Source organism: Aspergillus ibericus, assembly GCF_003184845.1.
Source record: "Aspergillus ibericus CBS 121593 unplaced genomic scaffold BO80scaffold_17, whole genome shotgun sequence".
NCBI classification, from domain to species: Eukaryota; Fungi; Ascomycota; class Eurotiomycetes; order Eurotiales; family Aspergillaceae; genus Aspergillus; species Aspergillus ibericus.
This window is the reverse complement of record NW_020292115.1, coordinates 411474-431346: the sequence shown is the minus strand read 5'-3', so window position 1 is coordinate 431346 and position 19873 is coordinate 411474. Positions and strand designations below refer to the sequence as shown.

General features: G+C 37.5%; 6 protein-coding genes across 6 annotated transcripts; 3 read left to right on the top strand and 3 right to left on the bottom strand.

Annotated features, from left to right (window-relative positions):
• Positions 1-56: 56 nt before the first annotated feature.
• Positions 57-3109, top strand: BO80DRAFT_354286 (Zn(II)2Cys6 transcription factor; the record flags this gene model as incomplete). The annotated part of the gene is made up of 8 exons (XM_025715693.1): positions 57-111; positions 251-295; positions 355-876; positions 934-1275; positions 1347-1628; positions 1676-2229; positions 2283-2731; positions 2794-3109. The coding sequence occupies 8 exons, from the start codon at positions 57-59 to the stop codon at positions 3107-3109; spliced, it is 2565 nt and encodes an 854-aa protein (XP_025575828.1).
• Positions 3110-11183: 8074 nt separating this feature from the next.
• BO80DRAFT_434420 (uncharacterized protein) lies at positions 11184-12653 on the top strand (the record flags this gene model as incomplete). The annotated part of the gene is made up of 3 exons (XM_025720871.1): positions 11184-11293; positions 11457-11620; positions 11767-12653. 3 exons carry the CDS (start codon positions 11184-11186, stop codon positions 12651-12653), a joined length of 1161 nt encoding a protein of 386 aa, XP_025575827.1.
• A 16-nt stretch (positions 12654-12669) lies between these two features.
• BO80DRAFT_424698 (ribosome-recycling factor) lies at positions 12670-13959 on the bottom strand. Its single transcript, XM_025719344.1, has 2 exons — positions 13303-13959; positions 12670-13212 (listed from the first exon to the last, which is right to left on the bottom strand). The coding sequence occupies exons 1-2, from the start codon at positions 13774-13776 to the stop codon at positions 12865-12867; spliced, it is 822 nt and encodes a 273-aa protein (XP_025575826.1). The 5' UTR covers positions 13777-13959; the 3' UTR covers positions 12670-12864.
• Positions 13960-14158: 199 nt separating this feature from the next.
• On the bottom strand, positions 14159-16681 carry hscA (putative Hsp70 chaperone (HscA)). The gene is made up of 7 exons (XM_025719343.1): positions 16550-16681; positions 16447-16497; positions 16267-16393; positions 16036-16201; positions 15272-15979; positions 14738-15218; positions 14159-14681 (listed from the first exon to the last, which is right to left on the bottom strand). Exons 1-7 carry the CDS (start codon positions 16590-16592, stop codon positions 14413-14415), a joined length of 1845 nt encoding a protein of 614 aa, XP_025575825.1. The 5' UTR covers positions 16593-16681; the 3' UTR covers positions 14159-14412.
• A 1024-nt stretch (positions 16682-17705) lies between these two features.
• Positions 17706-18217, top strand: BO80DRAFT_354406 (cyclin-dependent protein kinase regulatory subunit CKS1; the record flags this gene model as incomplete). Its single annotated transcript, XM_025715698.1, has 4 exons — positions 17706-17809; positions 17874-18018; positions 18071-18129; positions 18181-18217. The coding sequence occupies 4 exons, from the start codon at positions 17706-17708 to the stop codon at positions 18215-18217; spliced, it is 345 nt and encodes a 114-aa protein (XP_025575824.1).
• Positions 18218-18230: 13 nt separating this feature from the next.
• BO80DRAFT_405945 (DsbA family protein) lies at positions 18231-19444 on the bottom strand. Its single transcript, XM_025717740.1, has 5 exons — positions 19256-19444; positions 19175-19194; positions 18721-19119; positions 18621-18668; positions 18231-18564 (listed from the first exon to the last, which is right to left on the bottom strand). Exons 1-5 carry the CDS (start codon positions 19332-19334, stop codon positions 18487-18489), a joined length of 624 nt encoding a protein of 207 aa, XP_025575823.1. The 5' UTR covers positions 19335-19444; the 3' UTR covers positions 18231-18486.
• Between the last annotated feature and the right edge of the window lie 429 nt (positions 19445-19873).

The window sequence follows — 19873 nt, the reverse complement described above, 5'->3', positions numbered from 1 at the left end:
CCGGTCCATTTTCTCTGGCTGTCTTATATCCATTATTACAGTCTTTATACGCCAAAATGCAAGGCTTCTCGTTCGCCCCCCCGACAGGACCCCCGAGGGAAGGCCAGAAAAGTAAGAGCTCCTGAATTCCGCCCAGATCTTTTTATCACTGCTTGCCCGAGTTATACACTCCGGAAATCATCCTCATCATCATCGTCATCGTCATCTTGAATCCGTATCATAAATTACGTATTAACGGCTCTTGGCGCAGACTATGTATTTGTCGATGAACATAACAGACATAAGCGACTTAAAGGTACGTCTGGCTGTTAGCAGACTTCTGTTCTTTGAGTCTGACTCGGTGGCTGTCACCAGTAATGCGAGCTTGCAATGGCTGCAGGAAGCGTAAGATCAAGTGCGACGCTGCTACGACGAACACCTGGCCATGTTCAGCATGCACTCGCTTGAAATTAGTTTGCGTTCCCCCTACAATTGGACACGATGGCGAGTATTCAGCAGCGGAAAGCGTCGATCCCAACACTGCCAGCTCTTTAAGCGCATCAAACGCACCAGAACCTGCACTGTCTCCATTTACCACCTCTCAATCATTTCGAGATAATGGTCAACCCACTATGGGAAACATGCACCCATATAATGACAGCATAGGGATGTTTTCTCAATTTGCGCATTCCACTTCCAGCCAACCCAATGTGTACGACGTACGATCGTCCCAGGTTCCCGTGCCTCATCAGTATCAGCAACCACGGATGTTCCCCAGCGACCAAAGTCAGTCTCTGGGGACCGCAGAAAGTGATCTTTACAGTGACCATGATCAATCTACTGCCGAAAACCTCAGCGAGGTTTTGGGAGAGCTCAAGATAGACGAGACTGGCATCGGTAAGACATGAGTCCCTGGTACCTGACCTAAATATGGATTTACTGACGCAATCATAGCACCTTATATCAGGCATCAAAGAAGAGAGAGAGCTGAACCGGAAATTCCGACTCAGGATGAAATAGAGGAAAAGTTGCCGCCTCTGAGCACTGGAGCTGGCTCCACCATACGCATTCCGCCTGAGCTTATGCCATCTGATGACGAGGTCATGAACTACTTCAAAATATACTTTGATGATATACATCCTTATGTCCCTGTCATTCATCGATCTCACCTTTACTACCAATGGCAACATGAACGAAGTTCAATTTCTCCGCTTCTGCTTGAGGCACTATTCGCGTGCGCAGGGAGGCTGTCGGACGACCCAGCTCAAGGAGCACAGTGGCTCGCTTTAGCAAACAGTAAGGCGACATTATAATTCCAGGCCAAACGCACACTACACCGTGTACTGATTGTGGAATAATCTCAATAGGGCACGAATCTAGCTTCATGGACGAACCTCGTCTGAGTACAATACAAGCTCTGCTTCTGCTATTGAAGGCTCGAGAGTCGCGGCCAAAGAAGGGTTACTATTACCGTTCTTGGCAAACCGTCAAGACAATTGTTTCTATGGCGAAAGACTTGGATATCCACGAGCATAACAATACTCACACGGAAGACAGGCCCTGCGACTTGAATCCAGTGGAATGCTTGGTGCAGACAAGAGTATGGCAAGCCCTTCTGGTCGTTGAAGTTATGATTGGGGCGCCGCAGGGTACGTCATCTGTTCCTTGTAAGTTTATGTCGGCTGATGGTTTGCAGGTCGCTCGGACTACGGTGTCGACCCTGAAACAGTAAATATGAATCCGACATTGGATATCCGAGGACTTGATCAATTTGAACTGGATCGGTCTAGACAGTATGCATATTTCGTCCGAAATGCGCGCCATATTCGTATTATCGCCGACATATATCATAAGATAAAGAAGCAAAAGGATTGGGGAGCCAATCCTAAATTCGTTGAAAAGAACCCTCTCTTTACCGATTGGCTCCAAAATTTACCCTCGGATCTTCAAGTCAACTACCCTCCGGATGGATCACCACCATGGATACCGTCGCATTTTGTCGGAAACATGCACTCACATTGTCATCTTGGGATCATCTTGTTGCATCGTCCACAATTGATTGCTTCCAAGTCTTTTGCGGCAGGAGGTGGTTGGAAAATGCATATGGCACTATGCTACTCCTCTGCAAAATACCTATGTAGGCTTCAGGAAGCCATTCTGAATCGATTTGGACTGTGTGGGCTACTTTTTATGCAAAGGGGAATCAATTTCACGATCTACACGATTCTCACATGCACAATGCTGCACCTTGTGAGCCTGTACTGCCTATTCTGGGATCTGAAGAGCAGCTAACTTTGCGACAGGTGGCCATAACATCTCCAGATCCAAATTTTCACACAGATGCACGGGAATATTTTACGCGACACATGCGCATCCTCGAGCGATGTTCATCTGCTTGGCCTATGCCAGAACTACAAGCACAAATTGATTCCTTACGGTTTGCATTTTCTGCCGATGTGAATCGACCTTTCGAATTGAAGCCGACATTCCCCTATGGGAGTCCTTCCGAATCATACCACCCAAGTCCGCCACTAGATTCTCATTACGGGCCTCAGATAAATCAAGTGTCTAGCGTTCAAAGTAGAGTGGGTTATACAACTTATCCAGTAACCCCTCCAATATCAGCCGGTACTGAAGACTCAAAGTCCGACTCCTCTCAGCTCCAACCGTTGGGATTAATCCCGCCTCATTCAATGACCACAAATACACCTTTAGTCGACGAAAATAGCTGGGATCCTACTCGCATCATCAAGTAAGGATCAATGCAAAATTTAATATCCAAGGAAATGTCCGCTGATGCTAACAACCGTCTAGTCAATGGGATATGGCATTTTCCATTGGCACACCCACTGTCACCACGAATTCACCCCCGATGGCCTTGAGCAATACGTCTCAAACAGTCCAACCTCTTCCCGAACACTTCCCCGTACAGTATGAACAACAATCAAAGGTTGCTTCAGTCGCGCCCACTCCCGTGCCACACGCTCAGTTCACTGGGCAGCAGGTTTTGTTCACAGCACGGGACTGGCAACAGAGTGTTGCCAGTGTGTATGATCCAAACGGACTCAAACGGCGATGGAATTATTCCCTTGATATGGGAGCAGAAAATACTTCAAAGCGCCAACGTTGACGAGGGCATCTCGACATATCTAGATGATTGGGATTGTAAGATTTTGGAGTCTTTATGTGGTTATCAGTAGCTACATGTTGTGGCGGTTATGTCGGAAGGGACCTTTGCCATTCCGCCGTTTTTGCAACCCTTTATAGTATTTTGCTCCCACGGGAATGCTAGTTATGTTCATGTGCCGAAAGGAGACATGCGATTCCTTGTACGAATTATATAAATCAAATGCGTAGGACCCTGTTTGTTGTTATAATAGGATCTAATTATTAGGATAGGTAGCCTGCCAACTAGATAAAGAATATATTCTGATTATTAATAGAATAGAATCAGAATAAGATAGCTTATATCCACTGTGTGTATTAAGAAAAAGACTAATTCTCAGAAAATTAGATAGTTGGCTATACTATTCTTATCATATAAGATTAATAAACTACGATAATATAACTATAAGTTAATAATTTTATAATTTTAATTATCTTAATATAATATATTATAGAGTTAAGATATCTATTAGGCTAATACTGATAAGATAAAGCCTTAATCCAGGACTATTCTATCACAGTCATAACAATTCAAACTATCAGGTCATTCTGGATGCGCTCTGCATGACGCATGTAACAGAGGGCATCACCCTCTCGAACCCATTTGAAACAATGAAACTTGTATACTTCTAGTATTTATTGGGCTGTTGAATTGACTGATACATCTGCGCGCTATGTGATAGTAATCATAGTACTTGTGATGGTGGATAATGATTCATTTGGCAAGGTAGAGAAGTGTCAAGGTGCGGGCAGGCAGGGGTGGTAGGATAGCAGGTTCTGGCGGGTAGGCAGGACTCAGGTAATAACAATAACTAGGATTCTAACTGGATACTGAGCTGGTTACTAGTCAAGCTATATACAGAGTGATAGATAAGACATAGCTCGAAGCTATGAATAGAGCTTAGAGAGTAAGTAGCTTTTAACTATATTTAAGATTACGTGTGGAGTAATAAGTTTTAGTAATATTTCTTTCTTTCTAGCTTAGAAAGTTATACTATAATAGTACTCTCTTTTTCTTTAAGCCGAGCTCCTATGAGATAAAGATCGGGATTTATATAGATAATAATAATAAAAATTCTTAATAATTTAATAGATATTCTCCAGGTATTCCATAGATTTAATAATAAAATTAATATATTCTATTTATTTAATAAGATATACTAGTTAGAGATAATCTCATCTCTAGTAATTCTAAAAAAAATTTAATATATCTTTAATCTTCCATTCCTTAAGTCCGTTAACCTTAATATAAGAGAAAGAGAATTAATATTATCTAAATAATAAATTATTATTAGCAAGAATAAGCAAGCTTATATTAAATATTAAATAGATTTTTATATTTAATAAGAGTTTTAGGCGGTATATATAGGAGCTAATAATTTTTTAATTAAATATAGATTTAAAATATTCTAATCAAGTTTCTTACTAGATCATAGAATCTTAATAAATTGGATATTTAATTAGATTTTTTAGTTTTTTTAAAATCTCTGGCTGGAGTAGTATCTCTTATTAATTTATTTTATATATTTAGCTTAGGCTATAACTATTTTAATTCTTATAAATTTTATAATAATATATATTTTTATAGTAAATTACTCTACATCTCTAGCAATAAATTAATTAGGGACGGGTACGGATTTAAATCTTATTTATAAATAAAAATTATAGTTAACGAAGAATAATATAATCTTAATAATATTAAAATATATAATATTTAAAATAAATTTAATTAAAAAGAATCAGGTACTCCAGTCATCTTATAAATAATTTATATAAATATAAAAATATTATTTTAATATAGTATTTATCTATTCTATTTGACTATCGGTCTCGGGGTAGTAAATAATTAATAATTAATTAATAATATTTAAATATTAAATTAAATACTTTTAAAATTTAGCTATAAATTAGAGGCCTTAGTTAGAGATTATAGAATAAAAAAGATTATATAGCTTCTATATATACTATATATATATTATAGTTATTCTAATAGTGTTGGCGGTAGAGTTATAAAATATTAAATATTTTATTTTAATAAATTTATTAATAATTACTAGTATAGTATCATATTCTTAGCTCTTAAATAGATATATAATAAAATCTATAAATATATCTTATTAAATATACTCAGAAACTAGTAGAAGTTTTAGAATATTTTATTTAATTTTTTAAAATAAGATAATATAATAATAAATATAATAATTCTTTATCTATTATTTTATATAGTAGTAGAGATTAGATTAATAATATTTTTAAATTAAGAATTTATATATATAAAACTTCCTAGAATATTCTAAGAATAATTTATTATATATTAATTAAGTTAATTTAACTTTCAAATCGTCGTAGTCAAAAATCTAGAAGTAGTTTTTATAGAATAATAAATCTTCTTTTCTTTTATAAAAAATTAAAAAAATATTTAGATAGCAGTCTTTACTAGTTATTAATATCTTTAGTATGTTTTATATTTATTTATCTTTCTTATATGTGTCTTGTAAGATATTTTAGATTTCTAGTAATAATAATAAGTCTTATTTATTTTTAAAGATAATACTATTTTAAGATTAGGTTATTAGAACTAGGATATTTCTAGAAAAGTCTTTCTTAAATTTTTCTTATATAAATAGTTATTTAGGATTTAAGAATATTCTATATTTATTAAATCTAGGATTTTTTTAGTTGTTCCGGGTTCAGGGTCTTCCTTAATTTAAATAAGTAAATAAATAAAGCTTAGATTTTTTTTATTTTAATATAGTTTGGCTTTGGTACAGTAATTATTCATCTTTTTTTTAAGAGATTTTTTAATCTCTTAGTTAGGCTATCAGGCTTAGTTCTATAATACTTAGATTAATATATAATTTTAAAGTTAAAATAGAATAAAAATTCTAACTATCAAGCTTAACGGTGGTTTAGGAGTTTAATTAATATAAAATATTTTAGATTATAATAGTTAATAATAATCTAGATTAGAGATAAAGTTTTTTTAAATTTAAAATATTATTTTTTAAAGCAGTAAATAATTACAAGTAATTTTTTATTATAGATTTAATAATTATATTTAATTAGAAAGTACTTCTTAGAGAAAAAAACTATAAAATATAATAATTTATCTTTACTATACTAGGATAAAACTCTGGTAGAAATATAATCTAAGATATTAGTTTCTAATATTATTTCTCAAGTCTAATTAAATAGTTAGAGTATTGGGACTTTTATAAAAATTTTTTTTAAATAATTTAAGATATTTTAATATATAAAAATCTAAATAAAAAGAATATTTTTTTTTATAAGTTATACAAAAGAAGTAATAAATTTTAAAAAAATTATAGATAAAATAATAGTAAAAATTATTAAATTTTAAAAAAACTTATATATTTATCACGCAGGCTAGAATAAATTATTTAATAATAGTTTTAATTTTTTTTAGATTTATATAGAATCTATTACGGTCTATGATTAGACTCAGAAACTTAGTCTTAGGAATAATAAATTTATATTTTAATATTTTAATAAAGAATTTAATTTTATATAGTTTTATAAAGACTAGTTAAATATACTCTATATATTTTATTTAATTATAGTTATAGATTAGGATATTATCCAAGTACGCTATATAAAAGATATTTAAATAATCTCAAAATATATTATTAATATAGTATTAAAAAATAGTTAAGACTCTTATTAATTTAAATAATATTACTAATAATTTATATAGGTTAAGGTGGGTGCGGAATACTATTAATTACTTCTATTTTTTAATAATTTAAATATTATTAAAGATATTGATAATATTAATTTTAGTAAAATAATATATTTTTTTTAGATTATTTAAGGTTTTTTTTATAAGTAGAAGTAGGTAGTAGTTTTTAATAAAAATTATATTTAAAATATAATAGTTTATATAGAATCTAAGCCTTCCTTTAGATTTTTTAATAAATAGGACTAGTAAGACAGCGGATAATAAGCTTAAATAAATAAAATTTTTCTTTAAATTTTTAAATAGTTATTCATGGAGGGTTTATAATTTATTTTAAAATATATTATATAAAAAACTAAATAAGGAAGTCCTTCTCTTTTTTAGGATAATAATATAATTATAATTATAATAAAAAAAAGTTTCTCTGTTTCCTTAGGCGAGAAGATATCTATAAAATTTTTAAATTTATTTAGTAGTGTAGGGTCTTCAATACTAAAAATAAATTATAAAATAATATTAATCTAGTCTATAATAATAGTACATATTAGATAATTTTAGTATATATAAATTATATAAATTATAATAAAAATTAATTATATATTCCAGTTCTTCAGGGATAGAGAAGGTGTAATATATATTAAATAAATATATATTAAAATATTATATAAAATATAGATTTTAATTAAATAAATAAATATATTATAATACTAGTGATAATACAGGTTAGTAAATTAAATAATATATTTAATAAAATTTATTTAGAAGTTATGGGCCTTCAGCCAGGATAGATTAAATATAATTAAAAAATAAATTAATTAGATAATTAGGAATAAGATATCTTTTTCTATATAATTATAAATTTTTAAAATTATATAAATATAATAGATAATTATTCCAGTCTTATTCTCTTAATTATTAAATCTTATAATAAATTTAGGATGCTTTAAGAAATATAGAAATAAATAATAAATTTTTATTTAATTTTTATTTATAATATATAATATTAAGCAGCTAGTGTTGAATATTATATATATAATAATTCTTTAATTATTAAGATTTAATATAATAAATATAATTATTAAATTAGTCCTTTAGAGCTCCTCCTTAATAGGAAACTTTTTAATAGTAATATTAAAGATAATATAAATATATAGAGTAATATTTTTTTAATAATAGCTTAAATTAGATATAATCCTTTTAACTATTCACTAGGGTTAAGAAAATATAGTTATTCTAGTAATATTATTATTCTTAATTATAAGACTAGTATAAAAGATCCTAAATTAAATAAATTTAAGATTTTTTTTATTAAAGGTTTGGTTTGTATAAGTAATAATTAATAATAAAAAAAAATTAGATCTATCTTAATAAAAATAAATAAGATATATAACTAGTTCATTAGACTAAGATATTAGATTTAAGATAATTATAGATTAAATATTAATTAAAATTATAATAAAAGTATTTTTCTCTTTTCTTCCAGATAGTTTTAGGGCGTGGAAAAAGATAATAAATAAATAATAAATCTATAGAATTATAATTTAGAGTAATTAATCTTTAGTTAAAAGCTCCTATAGAAGATTTTTATAAAATTTTTCTAATAATTATAGATATAATATATTAAATATTAATTAATCTCTATAAATAGTTTTAGAGATTAGATTTATATCTTAACTAGTAGTTATCTAGATTCTACAGGAACTAAGCTAGGTTATAATAATCTTTTTTTAAAAATATATTATTTAAGAATATAATATTAAGCTTTTAATTAATACTATTCTCTAGAATAGTTATTAGAGAATTAAGATATAGGTAGATCTTATAAATAAATCTCTTAAATTTAGTAAAATATATAATAAATTTATAATTTTTTTATTATAAATAATATAATTTCTACTGGGTATTACAGGCGCAATTAAAATTTTTAAAAATATATTTAAATATATTTAAAATATCTATAAAATTATTTAAGATACAGTTATTATTTTTTATAAAAAATTAGATCTAGATATAAAAAATCTTACCTAATTGGCTAGTTATATAAGCTTTATAAATAGAGATAGTAATATAATAATTATAATTAATATTTATTTTTATCTTGATCTAGGAGGTGAAGTGGTCTAAATTTAAATAATTATTTTTAAATTTATTAAGATTAAGTAGTTATTTAGAAAAAAAATAAAAATAAAAAATTTAAGATTAATTAATATAGTTACTTTTATTAGAAAAGCTATAGATTTTTTAATAATAAGTTCTAGAGTTAGAACAGGAGTATTAACTATTAGTATAATAACTTATATAGCTTTAGTATACTTAACTAAAACTTAATCTTTTTTTTAATAGTAATCTTTTTAATAACTAAAGTACTAACTATCTAGTAATTAATTTTTATAATTTATTAGATTTAATACGCGGTTACTATATTTTATATATTAAAATCTTATTATAAATAGTTTTATTTACCAGCGACCTCCATAGCAAAGATAAAGATATATTTATAATAATTATACTATTTTCTAGAGTATTCAGAAACATATTAAACTAATTTATTAGATTTACTAAGATTAATTAAAAATTATAGAATAGCGGTCATTTCATAAACCTACTATCTTAAGAAAGGAACTATGTAGTATCAAAATATAGATAGATAGAGATAATAGAATAATAGATTCTAGTAGGTAGGCAGGACTCAAATAATAATAATAATTAAGATTTTAACTAGATACTGAGCTAGCTACTAGTCAAGCTATATATAGGATGATAGACAAGATGTAGCTCAAAGCTACGAACAGGGCTCAGAGGGTAAGTGGCTTTTAACTGTGTCTGGGGTCACGTGTGGGGCGGTGAGTCTTAGCAGTATTCCTCTCTTCCCGGCTTGGGAGGTTGCACCGTGACAAGAAGCCTGTCAGTTGGGCCAAGAATACTTTTAAAATCTGGGAAATAGTATCTAGATCATTATTCATTGATATGTGACAGTTTGATTAAGTCAGGCTTATCAATACAGGTATAGCAGAAGAGTCGTTCTGGAGATTCCAAAGAACACTGGGCTAAGGCACCCCTGGCGATTGAGCAGCCGGCCATTCTCCTACGGGGCAATTCCCAGAGTGCTAGCCAAATACTTATTATATCATAGGCCCCATGGTCACCAAAGACCTTGCTTGAGAGCGACGTGCCGGGAGATGACACTAATGTCAATAACCGCTGTTATAGTAGAAGAGAAATTGTGATAGGATAGCTTAAGAATAGCCTAGCTATCGGGATCAAGGTCCTTGGGGTGACAGACGGGTGGTCATAGAGGTCGTGAGGTCATCGGTGGCGGTTCGAAACCTCCCCGTTTTCTATAAGGCGACGTCCCTCAGTGTTAGAATACTGATCCCTCAAGGATCAGTCTATCTCTTGGATATAGGCTACCTTTGTCATTATCAGTGGAATCCTACGCGTTTGGTGGCTAGTTCCTTACCTAGTCGACAGGCCTTCTACCCTGACAAGTAGATCCTATCACAGAAATGCTCCAGAGGTGTTAAATGGATGTCACTATATTACATGTAAACAGCTCCTTAGCAAAAAGGGAAAAAAAAATAGAATCCATATATGATTATTAGTCTACTAATTTTAAATTTTTTAGGTTACTCGTTTGAACATTGCATATACTATAAATTATAAGATATATAATTGTATATCGGTTATATACATATGAAATACTTATAAAGGTGGTGTTCACCAAAAATATAGGCACCTTTTATTCATAACTTACTGTCACAATCTGCTCTAAGATAATATTATATTTGTACAGTACTTTATATTAAATATAAATACTTTTTAAAATCTCCAATAAACTCTAAGAAGTGGGTAATTCAATGAGTAGCAGAATTTTAGACTATACTTAGTTTTTTCTCGGATTATAACGAGCTGCAACCCGTACAAGGTGGCTTTGTTACTTATGATGGCTTGATTGCCAAGCATATTCGCTGTATTAAAGCTAATTCAAGCAGAATTTTCCTGGCAAGCTACAATATCATGGCGCATGAGTCATTAGTGTGGTGTCAATGTAAAACATGCAACGATAACCCAGACTTTATCTGGTAAAGTATTCAGAACCACTCCTATCTGGGTAAAAAGGCGATCAGTTGACTTGGGTAACCAAGGCGGCGGCTGTATAATATGTCAGGAATTAAAACAGACCTCCAAGACACCGTGTTTAATTGATATGCGGAGAAAGCCAGGCATGGGAGCTTAGACCTCAGGTGCGTCGGTTGATGCCGATTCGCTCTTCTCGTGAGCGAACAATCCTTGCCTTATCTCCTGGCAATGGTTTTAGCTCGTCGCTGGGGTCAAGATTGACATGGGCGCTGGTGCTGGCATGGCCCTGGGTATAATTTTCTTTCGAAAGCTTGCGGAGGCGGGTTTCTTCGAAGGCAACAAGGTCCTCGGAAGTTATGGCTATGGCAGTAGGTTTGCGGCGTAGCATGTTTGTGGTCTTATCTAGAAGCTATAAATAAAGGCAATTGGTAGGGACGATAGCCTCCGGGGAAATATAACTGGGACTTGATAGTTGGCTACGCCAAATTGGTGGGCACCACGTGATTTTGCAGCACTCGGTGATGAACATTTTTAGGCTCAATCTTAACCAAACCTTTGAATCCCCACCAACAATTATGCTACAACATTGGACCATGCTCTTACACCGCGAGCGTCTGAGGATAGTAGGGGGTCCTCTGTCTCTGATCCGCCGGTTTTCGGCTACTCGATCCCAGGCAAAAGACAACACGATCGAGCCCAGTAAGCGCTACATCTTAGTCTTCCATCCCAGATTCTCATGCCTCTTGCTTTCCCTCTTTATCCTTGTGAAGTTTCTGCCTCAGAATCTGGACAAGCCATCTTACTGTGTTTCTCTATCTGCCTTTACCAGTTACTGATCGCAATAGCTGCTCGTGGAACAAGAAGAGACGGTATTCCTCCTGCGAACTTGACCTTTAGAAACGCCAATGCCGATCGGCCTCGCCCACGACGGATAGTTGATGCAAGGTCCTTAGCCGCGTCCCGAGCCGCTGGCCAACCAGCAATTATCAAAGGTCCTAGAGCTCGATCACCTCGGAATGGCCGGCCAGCATTTGCTCGAAGCCCCAGAGCGGCTACGAAGACCAAAATCGCATCCAAAGACAGGAGACAAGGCCGCTCTCAGGACTTGCAGGAGCCCGAGGAGGTATCCGACGAACTGTATCATGAAGCCGCGATCAACGCTGTGTTTCGAGAACTTACGGAGCAGGCACAACCCAAACCTGTCCGCTACGCTCCCCATTCGGTTTCGTTGCCATCGTTGAGGGAGACATGGCCCTCTTTTCCTACCAACATCCGCGCTCATACCGCCGGAGTTGTCGAAAAGCTGTCATTATTCAGCGATCGCTTTCCCAATGGTTATGTACCCTCATATGAGCTGGGTAGGCGGCTATACCAGGGGAAATATGTCCACTTTTCTAGTGAGCAAGAAAAGTCTGAGGCGATCTCTGAGGCCAACATGCTCTCCCAAAAGCGTGCGGACAAGATTTCTCAGCAGAAAGGCGATCTTGTAGATCCAGATCATGTCAACTTCAGCCCAATCAACGCAAAGGACCAGAATACACTTGTCGGGTTGGTTGTGAAGGGCATTTATCCCAAGCCAGAAGCCAAACGGGAGGACAAGCTTTCGGTCCTTGACAAAGTCTCGGAAAACCTCAGAAATAATGCGACGTATCAGACGGTTGGGAAGAGCTCTGCATTTATTGCAAAGTTGGATTCGCTTTTAGCATCCAGTCGCCCTACGAAACGTACCTGAGACTCCGGTATCTTAAATCCTATTGTACAGTACTGTCACTATGTACCTCTACTCCTGTCTTTTCCATGATTTCTCTTTTTCTGTACCCTTACCCCCGTATCACTAGCCAATGGCTCACAAAATGCTGCTGATTTTATCCATCTACAAAACCCGTGGCTATGATTATATAATTTATGCTCTATGCAACACGATTCAGTAACCTGCCTTCCCACTACGCTCGTTCCATAGTCTTCTTTGTGGCCTCAAATAATTCCCTCGCATCCTTTTGCCCTTTTTCTGTAAGCTTTTCCATCTGTTCCTGCGCTTTCCGAACATCATCCGGTCGCGCAATCTTCTTTTTCTGCAAGTCCTGAAGACGTTTGTGTACAGCACCGCGTGAATCACGAATAGCACCTGCTGCCTTGTCCATTGCTGCCTTCGCAATGATGATCGTCTGTTCCCGAGATTCTTTCGTAGGTGGGGGAATCGTGATGTTGAGTTGAAGAGCGTTATGGGGGTCAGGCTGCGGAGTTAAGGAAAGACTAGAAGAAACGATTGACGATATGATCGGTTTCACGTGCTATACAATCAGTCCACGTTAGAGCAGAACAAGTAAAGAAATTAAGGCGCTCTATAAGAGCAAAAATGAAGGGAGGTATTAGAGACTTACATCTTCTTCGGAGGCTAGGATGGTCACCATCCGTCCACCCTTGGGAATTATCTGGGCGAGATCGCCTAGCTTCACAGACTCCTTAATACCTTTACTCAGCTGCACGCGAAGGTTCTCAATCGATCGAGTATCGAATCGCCCCCCTACACGCAATTTGGAGAGGTCGTCTTTGAGTCGAGACAGAGCAGCTGCTACACCATCATGCAGCTGGGAAAGATCATGAGGATCTTCGAACGCGGCTCCTGGCTTTGACAAGAGCTTTTCAGAATTTGTACCAGGGGTGGCTTTGGTCCTCTCCTTTTTTTTGAATAAAAAGGGTGAAATGGAAAAGCTTCTGTTCTTATATGAGGCTGCTGGCCGTTGCTGGGACCAGTGCGGATTTTGATGCTCGGACATCAAAATCGGTCGAAATCCAGGGAATACAGGCCTACCACGGATGCAGCTAAGAACGGTGACCACTGCAGGGCGCTGCATTTCCTGTAATTTGCGTTCTTTGGGCGTCTTTCTGGGTTTTAATTTGGTCTGGTGTTCGTCTTAATCTGTAGAATGTAGTACTGCTCTCGATTCACTGCCGGTGGTAGTTTGAAGGTGAACGGATGAATGCGGAGTGAATTGCCCGGAAGCTACGGACTGCAAGTTACGCCGCATAGATCCAGATACAGTATATACCGATGCTTCAACCAAGACAGTGAAGGAAATGGGTATGAAATTTGACCGACTAGGATGGTTATAGCAAAATACAAAATAATTTAACCTGCTTCTGCACTAGAATGGAGATTGATGAAGATACGAGTCAGCCCCATCAAGTCGAACCATGTATACCCCTACATTCACACGATGGGAGGCTCAACGTCATAATGCCAAAAAAAACGAGTTCATCTAAATAGATTTCGTGAAATACTTTTCGCAATTTTGTACCCGGTCATGAATAAACACGCCTCATCTAAAAAGGGTTCCGTAGACGACGTAACGGTCTCAAATCCAAGGCGAAGCAAGAGAATTGGCCACTCTGCGCAAATCCGATAGTAGAAACTGGAAGGGGAAATAATGATAAGGCAAGGGCAATTATGATGCCGCGCGTAGGACCAAAATAAGCGGACAGAGATTAGTTTACCGGGTGGCCATGGCCTTGGTAATCAGCCTCTTAAGAGCAAGCTCCTTCTTCTTAAGGTCCTCGGGAGTAGAATCCTCAATCTCAAGCTGAGCCATGGCATCGCTGAGAGCGGACTCAATCTTCTCCTTGTTGCCACGCTTAAGCTTCAGGGACATAGTGGGGTCGGAGATGATTTCCTCGACACGCGAGATATAAGACTCGAGCTGTTGACGGGACTCGAACTTCTTGGTGAAAGCCTCATCGCTAGACTTGAACTTCGCGGCATCTAGACAAAGATGTTAAGTTAGCCACGGCTGTCGCAAAATAGGTAATTAGACTCACCATCGATCATCTGCTCAATTTCAGTCGTGGAAAGCTTGCCAACGGCGTTGGAGATGGTGATGTTGGCACTACGGCCGGAGGACTTCTCGGTCGCAGTAACCTTGAGGATACCGTTGACGTCGACCTCGAAGACAACCTCTAGGGCAGCCTCTCCAGCTCTCATGGGCGGGATAGGGGCGAGGGTGAACTCGCCAAGGGAGGTGTTGTCAGCGCAGTTGGTACGCTCACCCTGGTAAACAGGGAACTGCACGGTCGTCTGGTTGTCCACAACGGTGGTGAAAGTACGCTTCTTGATTGTGGGAACGGTCTGACCGCGGGCCACAACAGGAGCAAAGATGTTACCCTCCATAGCAACACCGAGAGACAAGGGAACAACATCGAGCAGCAGAAGGTCCTGGGTTTCAGCCGAAGAGGCCTTTCCAGACAAAATACCAGCCTGGACGGCGGCACCGTAGGCAACAGCCTCATCAGGGTTGATGCTCTTGTATGTATATTAGCCCAGTTCGCTTCATCTAACGTGGACAGGCCACTCACCTTCTCGAGCTTCTTGCCGTCGAAGAAGTCGCTGAGCAGCTTCTGGATACGGGGGATACGGGTTGAACCACCAACAAGCACGATTTCATCGACCTGGCTCTTCTCAAGTCCCGAATCCTTGAGAACCTGCTGAACGGGCTCCAGGGTGCCGGAGAAAGACTTGGCGTTGAGGTCCTCGAAACGGGCACGAGTAACAGAAGAGTTGAAGTCCTCACCATCGAACAGAGAGTCAATCTCAACAGTTGTCTGGGTTGCATTGGACAAAGTACGCTTGGCACGCTCACAGGCGGTTCTCAGACGACGAAGTGCCCTCGCATCACCGGAAAGATCCTTGCCAGTCTTACGTTGGAACTCCTTCTTGAAGTGGTCCAGGAGGTTGGTATCGAAGTCTTGTCCACCAAGGTGAGTATCTCCAGCAGTAGCCTTGACAGTGAAGACGCCTCCTTGAATGTTGAGGAGAGACACATCGAAAGTACCACCACCTAGATCGTAGATGAGGACATTACGTTCCTTATCAGATTTGCCAGAGCCAAGGCCATAGGCAATGGCAGCAGCCGTTGGCTCGTTGATGATACGGAGCACATTGAGACCAGCAATAGCACCAGCATCCTTGGTGGCCTGTCGCTGGTTGTCGTTGAAGTAAGCAGGCACAGTGATCACGGCCTTCTCAACCTTCTTACCCAGCTTGGTCTCCGCAACCTCTTTCATCTAGAGCAGACTATTTAGTATGCAAGCCAACGAGCCGAGCGGGAGGTGATTAGTACCTTCATCAGGACCATGGAGGAGATCTCTTGGGGGCTAAAAGTCTTGGTTTCACCCAGGTACTCCACCTCCACGACCGGGTTTCCACCCTGGTCAACGACCTTGAAAGGCCATGACTCAACGTCCTTCTTAACGATGGGGTCCTCGAAACGACGACCGATGAGACGCCTGAATTCAATTAAAAAGCCGTTCACAAAGTCTGACGGAAGGCCACGGCCAACAACTAGGCTTACTTGATGTCAAAGATCGTGTTCGTCGGGTTCATAGCGGCTTGGTTCTTCGCGGCTTCACCGATCAAGCGTTCCTTGTCGGTGAAAGAAACGAAGGACGGGGTAGTGTAGCTACCCTGCTCGTTGGCAACTGAACAAAATAAGTGCACTGGTAGCGAATCTAGAGCAGGAGTAATAACATACTGATCTCTACATTGGTACCCTCGTAGTTGGCCACACAGGAGTAGGTGGTTCCTAAATTTTCGTCAATCACAATTCATAGCAGCACATTGCAGATAAGACTCACCAAGATCGATGCCGATGGCACCTTCGTAAACTTCGTCGGCCATTTTGACAAAAATAGGGGTCTCGAAAGTATGGGATGAAAAAATTGAAACGAAGCCAAAAGGCAAGACGAACGTTGGAGGAAGGGAAGACTAAATAAATTTTGCCCCAGGCGTTGAGGTGGGAGCGGTTAAAATTTGGATGAAAAAAAAAGGAACCCACTTTGCCATTTTCATTTTCCTTTTTTTTCCCGTCCCCTTCTAGTCTAATTCAAGTTCCCTCTTTGGCGCCCTCGGCTGAGGTAAACTCAATGAAGGGCCCTGGTTGGCTGTTAGCTTCCTTATATAATCATTCAACTTCCTACTAGTACGGAGTAGCTAGGATGCATTTTTTACCTATCTATAGATAGCTTACTCCTCTATTCCTAGGACCCAACAGCTAAAGTCGTGCTTCGTACAATTTGTCAGTATACAAGCATTTGCAATTAGTATCGCAGAGCAAAGCTTTGTGAGAGAATTTCAGCCTGTTCTTATAGAAAGGCTAATGTGACGATCCTTCGCGAGAATTCTAAAACTGAGATGACAAGTAAGATTCAGAAGGATCCATTAACCTGTAGCCAGTGTATTCAGATGAAGGTATTCCCTCTAGTATTTCTAAATTGATTGAAGTAATCTCGTCGCTAGGCTAGTTGAGCATAAGAACCCAATGTATCTACCTGCTCAGATGGAGTTCGAATTTCCTTTCGTTGATACCTTAGGCACTGAAGCGGGTAGCTACTCCACTAGTATGCTAAACAGCTGGAGGGTCGCTGGAACATCCTGATAGAGGCTCGGTCCTTTCTACACTTTCAAAGCAAGTCGGCTCCAATTCATGCCTCAAAGCCTGTGTTGTACTGAAACTCGGTTTTTCTTCTTCAAACAAGAAAGGTGCCAAAGATACTCAATACAAAGGTGTGTTGTGCCTTGTTGGGATTTGAATTCCAGCCACCCACTTGCTTTCTCAACCTGCAATCAAAGAACTATCTACTCATGATTGTCTGTTCAGTCTTTGGTCAAGCACGGCCTGTTCCTCAGTCTCAGCACTTGCAGCATCCCATTGTCAGTTTAACGCTTCCTTCTAACAGCGATCAGACCTTAGTGATCCCCATAGTCTCCGCCCCGCTACCCCCGCTTTTCCAGATGGACATCGATCTGAGCAGAAGGAATAAAAAGCCCCGCCCTTTGCTAGAATCCGAACGGGAAAGACTCGAAGAATTCATTGATTCTATTCATTATTCAGCTAGGTATGTCACGCATTAGCTGGATCCTTTAGAGGCCTCTGGAGCCTCCTGACCTTACGACGACCAGATACTCGGACGATCAATTCGAATACCGACATGTTCAACTTCCCAAAAATATGCTGAAAAAAATTCCGCCCGACTATTTTGACAGTTCAAAAGGAACATTGAAGTTGCTGTGGGAGGACGAGTGGCGAGCGCTTGGAATCACACAAGTAAGAACTTCATCTGCCGTGCAAGTCCAAGAGGTCTAACCCTGATTATCAGAGCTTGGGTTGGGAACATTATGAAGTGCACGAACCAGAACCACATATCCTTCTCTTTAAGTAAGGATAAAGGGTCATCTTCCACCTTCGGCTGCTGATCAATGCCCACAGGCGCCCCCTGAACTATCAACCTCCAGTATCGCAGTAAATAGTCAGACGGAATATTATCAGAGGTTAGAGTTGCCCATGTTACTCTTGCGCGTATTAATACGATAAAGAAAAAACAGCAACAGCCACAGATCAAGAGTCTTGCAATCAAAAAATCCGTTTGAATTATGCATCCAGATGCTTTTTCAAAGAAGCTTCGAGTTTCGAAATGAGATGTTCTCCTTCCCTACCACAGACTGCCTCATTATTATCATCTGGACTTGATTCTCCATTCCATGTTATCATACAAATTCCTTCTAGCACAATGTCTTAAGCCACATTCATGGCCAACCATTGCTCCCACTGTGTGGCCGTGAAGCTGCTGCTGATATTTGGTTCTTCAACGCCCTAACCAGTGGAATCAGTGAACTATCTCACCTGAGATTAATAATGGGGTACCTTACATTGAAATATACAGTCGGGGAGACATGAACGCCAATAATACGATTCGACTGTATCTCATATTAGATTGCAATGATGTAACGATCTCACTCGGTGACGCACCTTGACCATCAACTTGATATCATTGGTCACCTTGTTACCGGAATTTAACTGTCCATCACCAATGGCCTCGCTGATTCTCAATAAATCGATCATCTCATGCTCGTCCACACCAACAGTTGCAGCGATCTTCGCGAGTCTCTGATATGTATCATTACGCGTCTCATTGACAACACTAACATCAAAGAATTCTTTTTGGTGACTGAACAATGCAGCGCTGAATTCCCAGAATTTGTCTGGAGCTATCTTCAGAACAGCTGCGCCAGCTTCATGCGTCAGAGTCGATGATGGGTGCCAAGGCTGGATATGCTGACGAAAGATGACCTGAAGTTTTTGTTGGTATTTTTGTATAATAACTGGCTTCACTGATGTGTAAAACGTGTTAAACAGCTTCGCAGAGAACTAGAGGTAAACAGTTTAGTAACCCCCTGCCGGACAGGGTGCTAGGAAAGCTGACAGGGCAGACATAGTCAATGTCTAGGATTACCAGCAATGGTCAGTTAGCGGGTATACAATGTCAGTGTCCAACTTAGCATACAGAGTTCAAGCGTATGCTGCGGCTGCTGGGAAGTCGCAGCCAGCAACTTCTGTCCCACGAATCTAGGTTGAAGAGTCATAAGCACTATAGAGCAACGTGTGCTTCCCCGAAAATAGTGGGCTAAAGAGAAGGTAGAATGGATAGTCCTTTGTTTCTGGTTAAGCACCGGCAGATGCAGGTGATTACGACATCATATTACCCGGATGACCCCTCACACCAAGCACATGATGTCTATCTAGTTGTCATCAGTTAATATAATCTATGTATTACATCATAGTAGTAGCTCACGTCGTCAGCATTGACTGTTAAAAACTGGGTAGTGTTTACATGCTAGGTTATGAAACAATTAACAGTTTCTATACAATGGGACATATTAAAAAGATTATAATAATTACCTATTATAATAAATCTAGTTACTTTTTTATTTTTTACTACTTCTTTTTACAGTAGGGATCAAAGTTATTTAAATTATTTAAATATTAAAAAATTATGAAAATTGTTGTTTTTTAATAGTTTTATATTAGATATATGACTTAATAGCTTAATCAATATCTATTTATTTAGTTTTTAAGATTAAACCATAGACTCATAGTTCTTAATTATATTCTTATTCTTTAA

Coding starts and splice junctions, on each gene's coding strand:
- BO80DRAFT_424698 (XM_025719344.1), bottom strand. CDS start 13,776: ATGCAGCGCCCTGCAGTGGTCACCGTTCTTAGCTGCATCCGTGGTAGG. Junction 13,213..13,302: donor TCCTAGCCTCCGAAGAAGAT/GTAAGTCTCTAA, acceptor CTGATTGTATAG/CACGTGAAACCGATCATATC.
- hscA (XM_025719343.1), bottom strand. CDS start 16,592: ATGGCCGACGAAGTTTACGAAGGTGCCATCGGCATCGATCTTG. Junction 16,394..16,446: donor GGGTACCAATGTAGAGATCA/GTATGTTATTAC, acceptor TATTTTGTTCAG/TTGCCAACGAGCAGGGTAGC. Junction 15,219..15,271: donor ACGGCAAGAAGCTCGAGAAG/GTGAGTGGCCTG, acceptor TATACATACAAG/AGCATCAACCCTGATGAGGC.
- BO80DRAFT_405945 (XM_025717740.1), bottom strand. CDS start 19,334: ATGACTCTTCAACCTAGATTCGTGGGACAGAAGTTGCTGGCTGCGACT. Junction 19,195..19,255: donor GCAGCATACGCTTGAACTCT/GTATGCTAAGTT, acceptor TGGTAATCCTAG/ACATTGACTATGTCTGCCCT. Junction 19,120..19,174: donor ACATTGACTATGTCTGCCCT/GTCAGCTTTCCT, acceptor GTTTACCTCTAG/TTCTCTGCGAAGCTGTTTAA.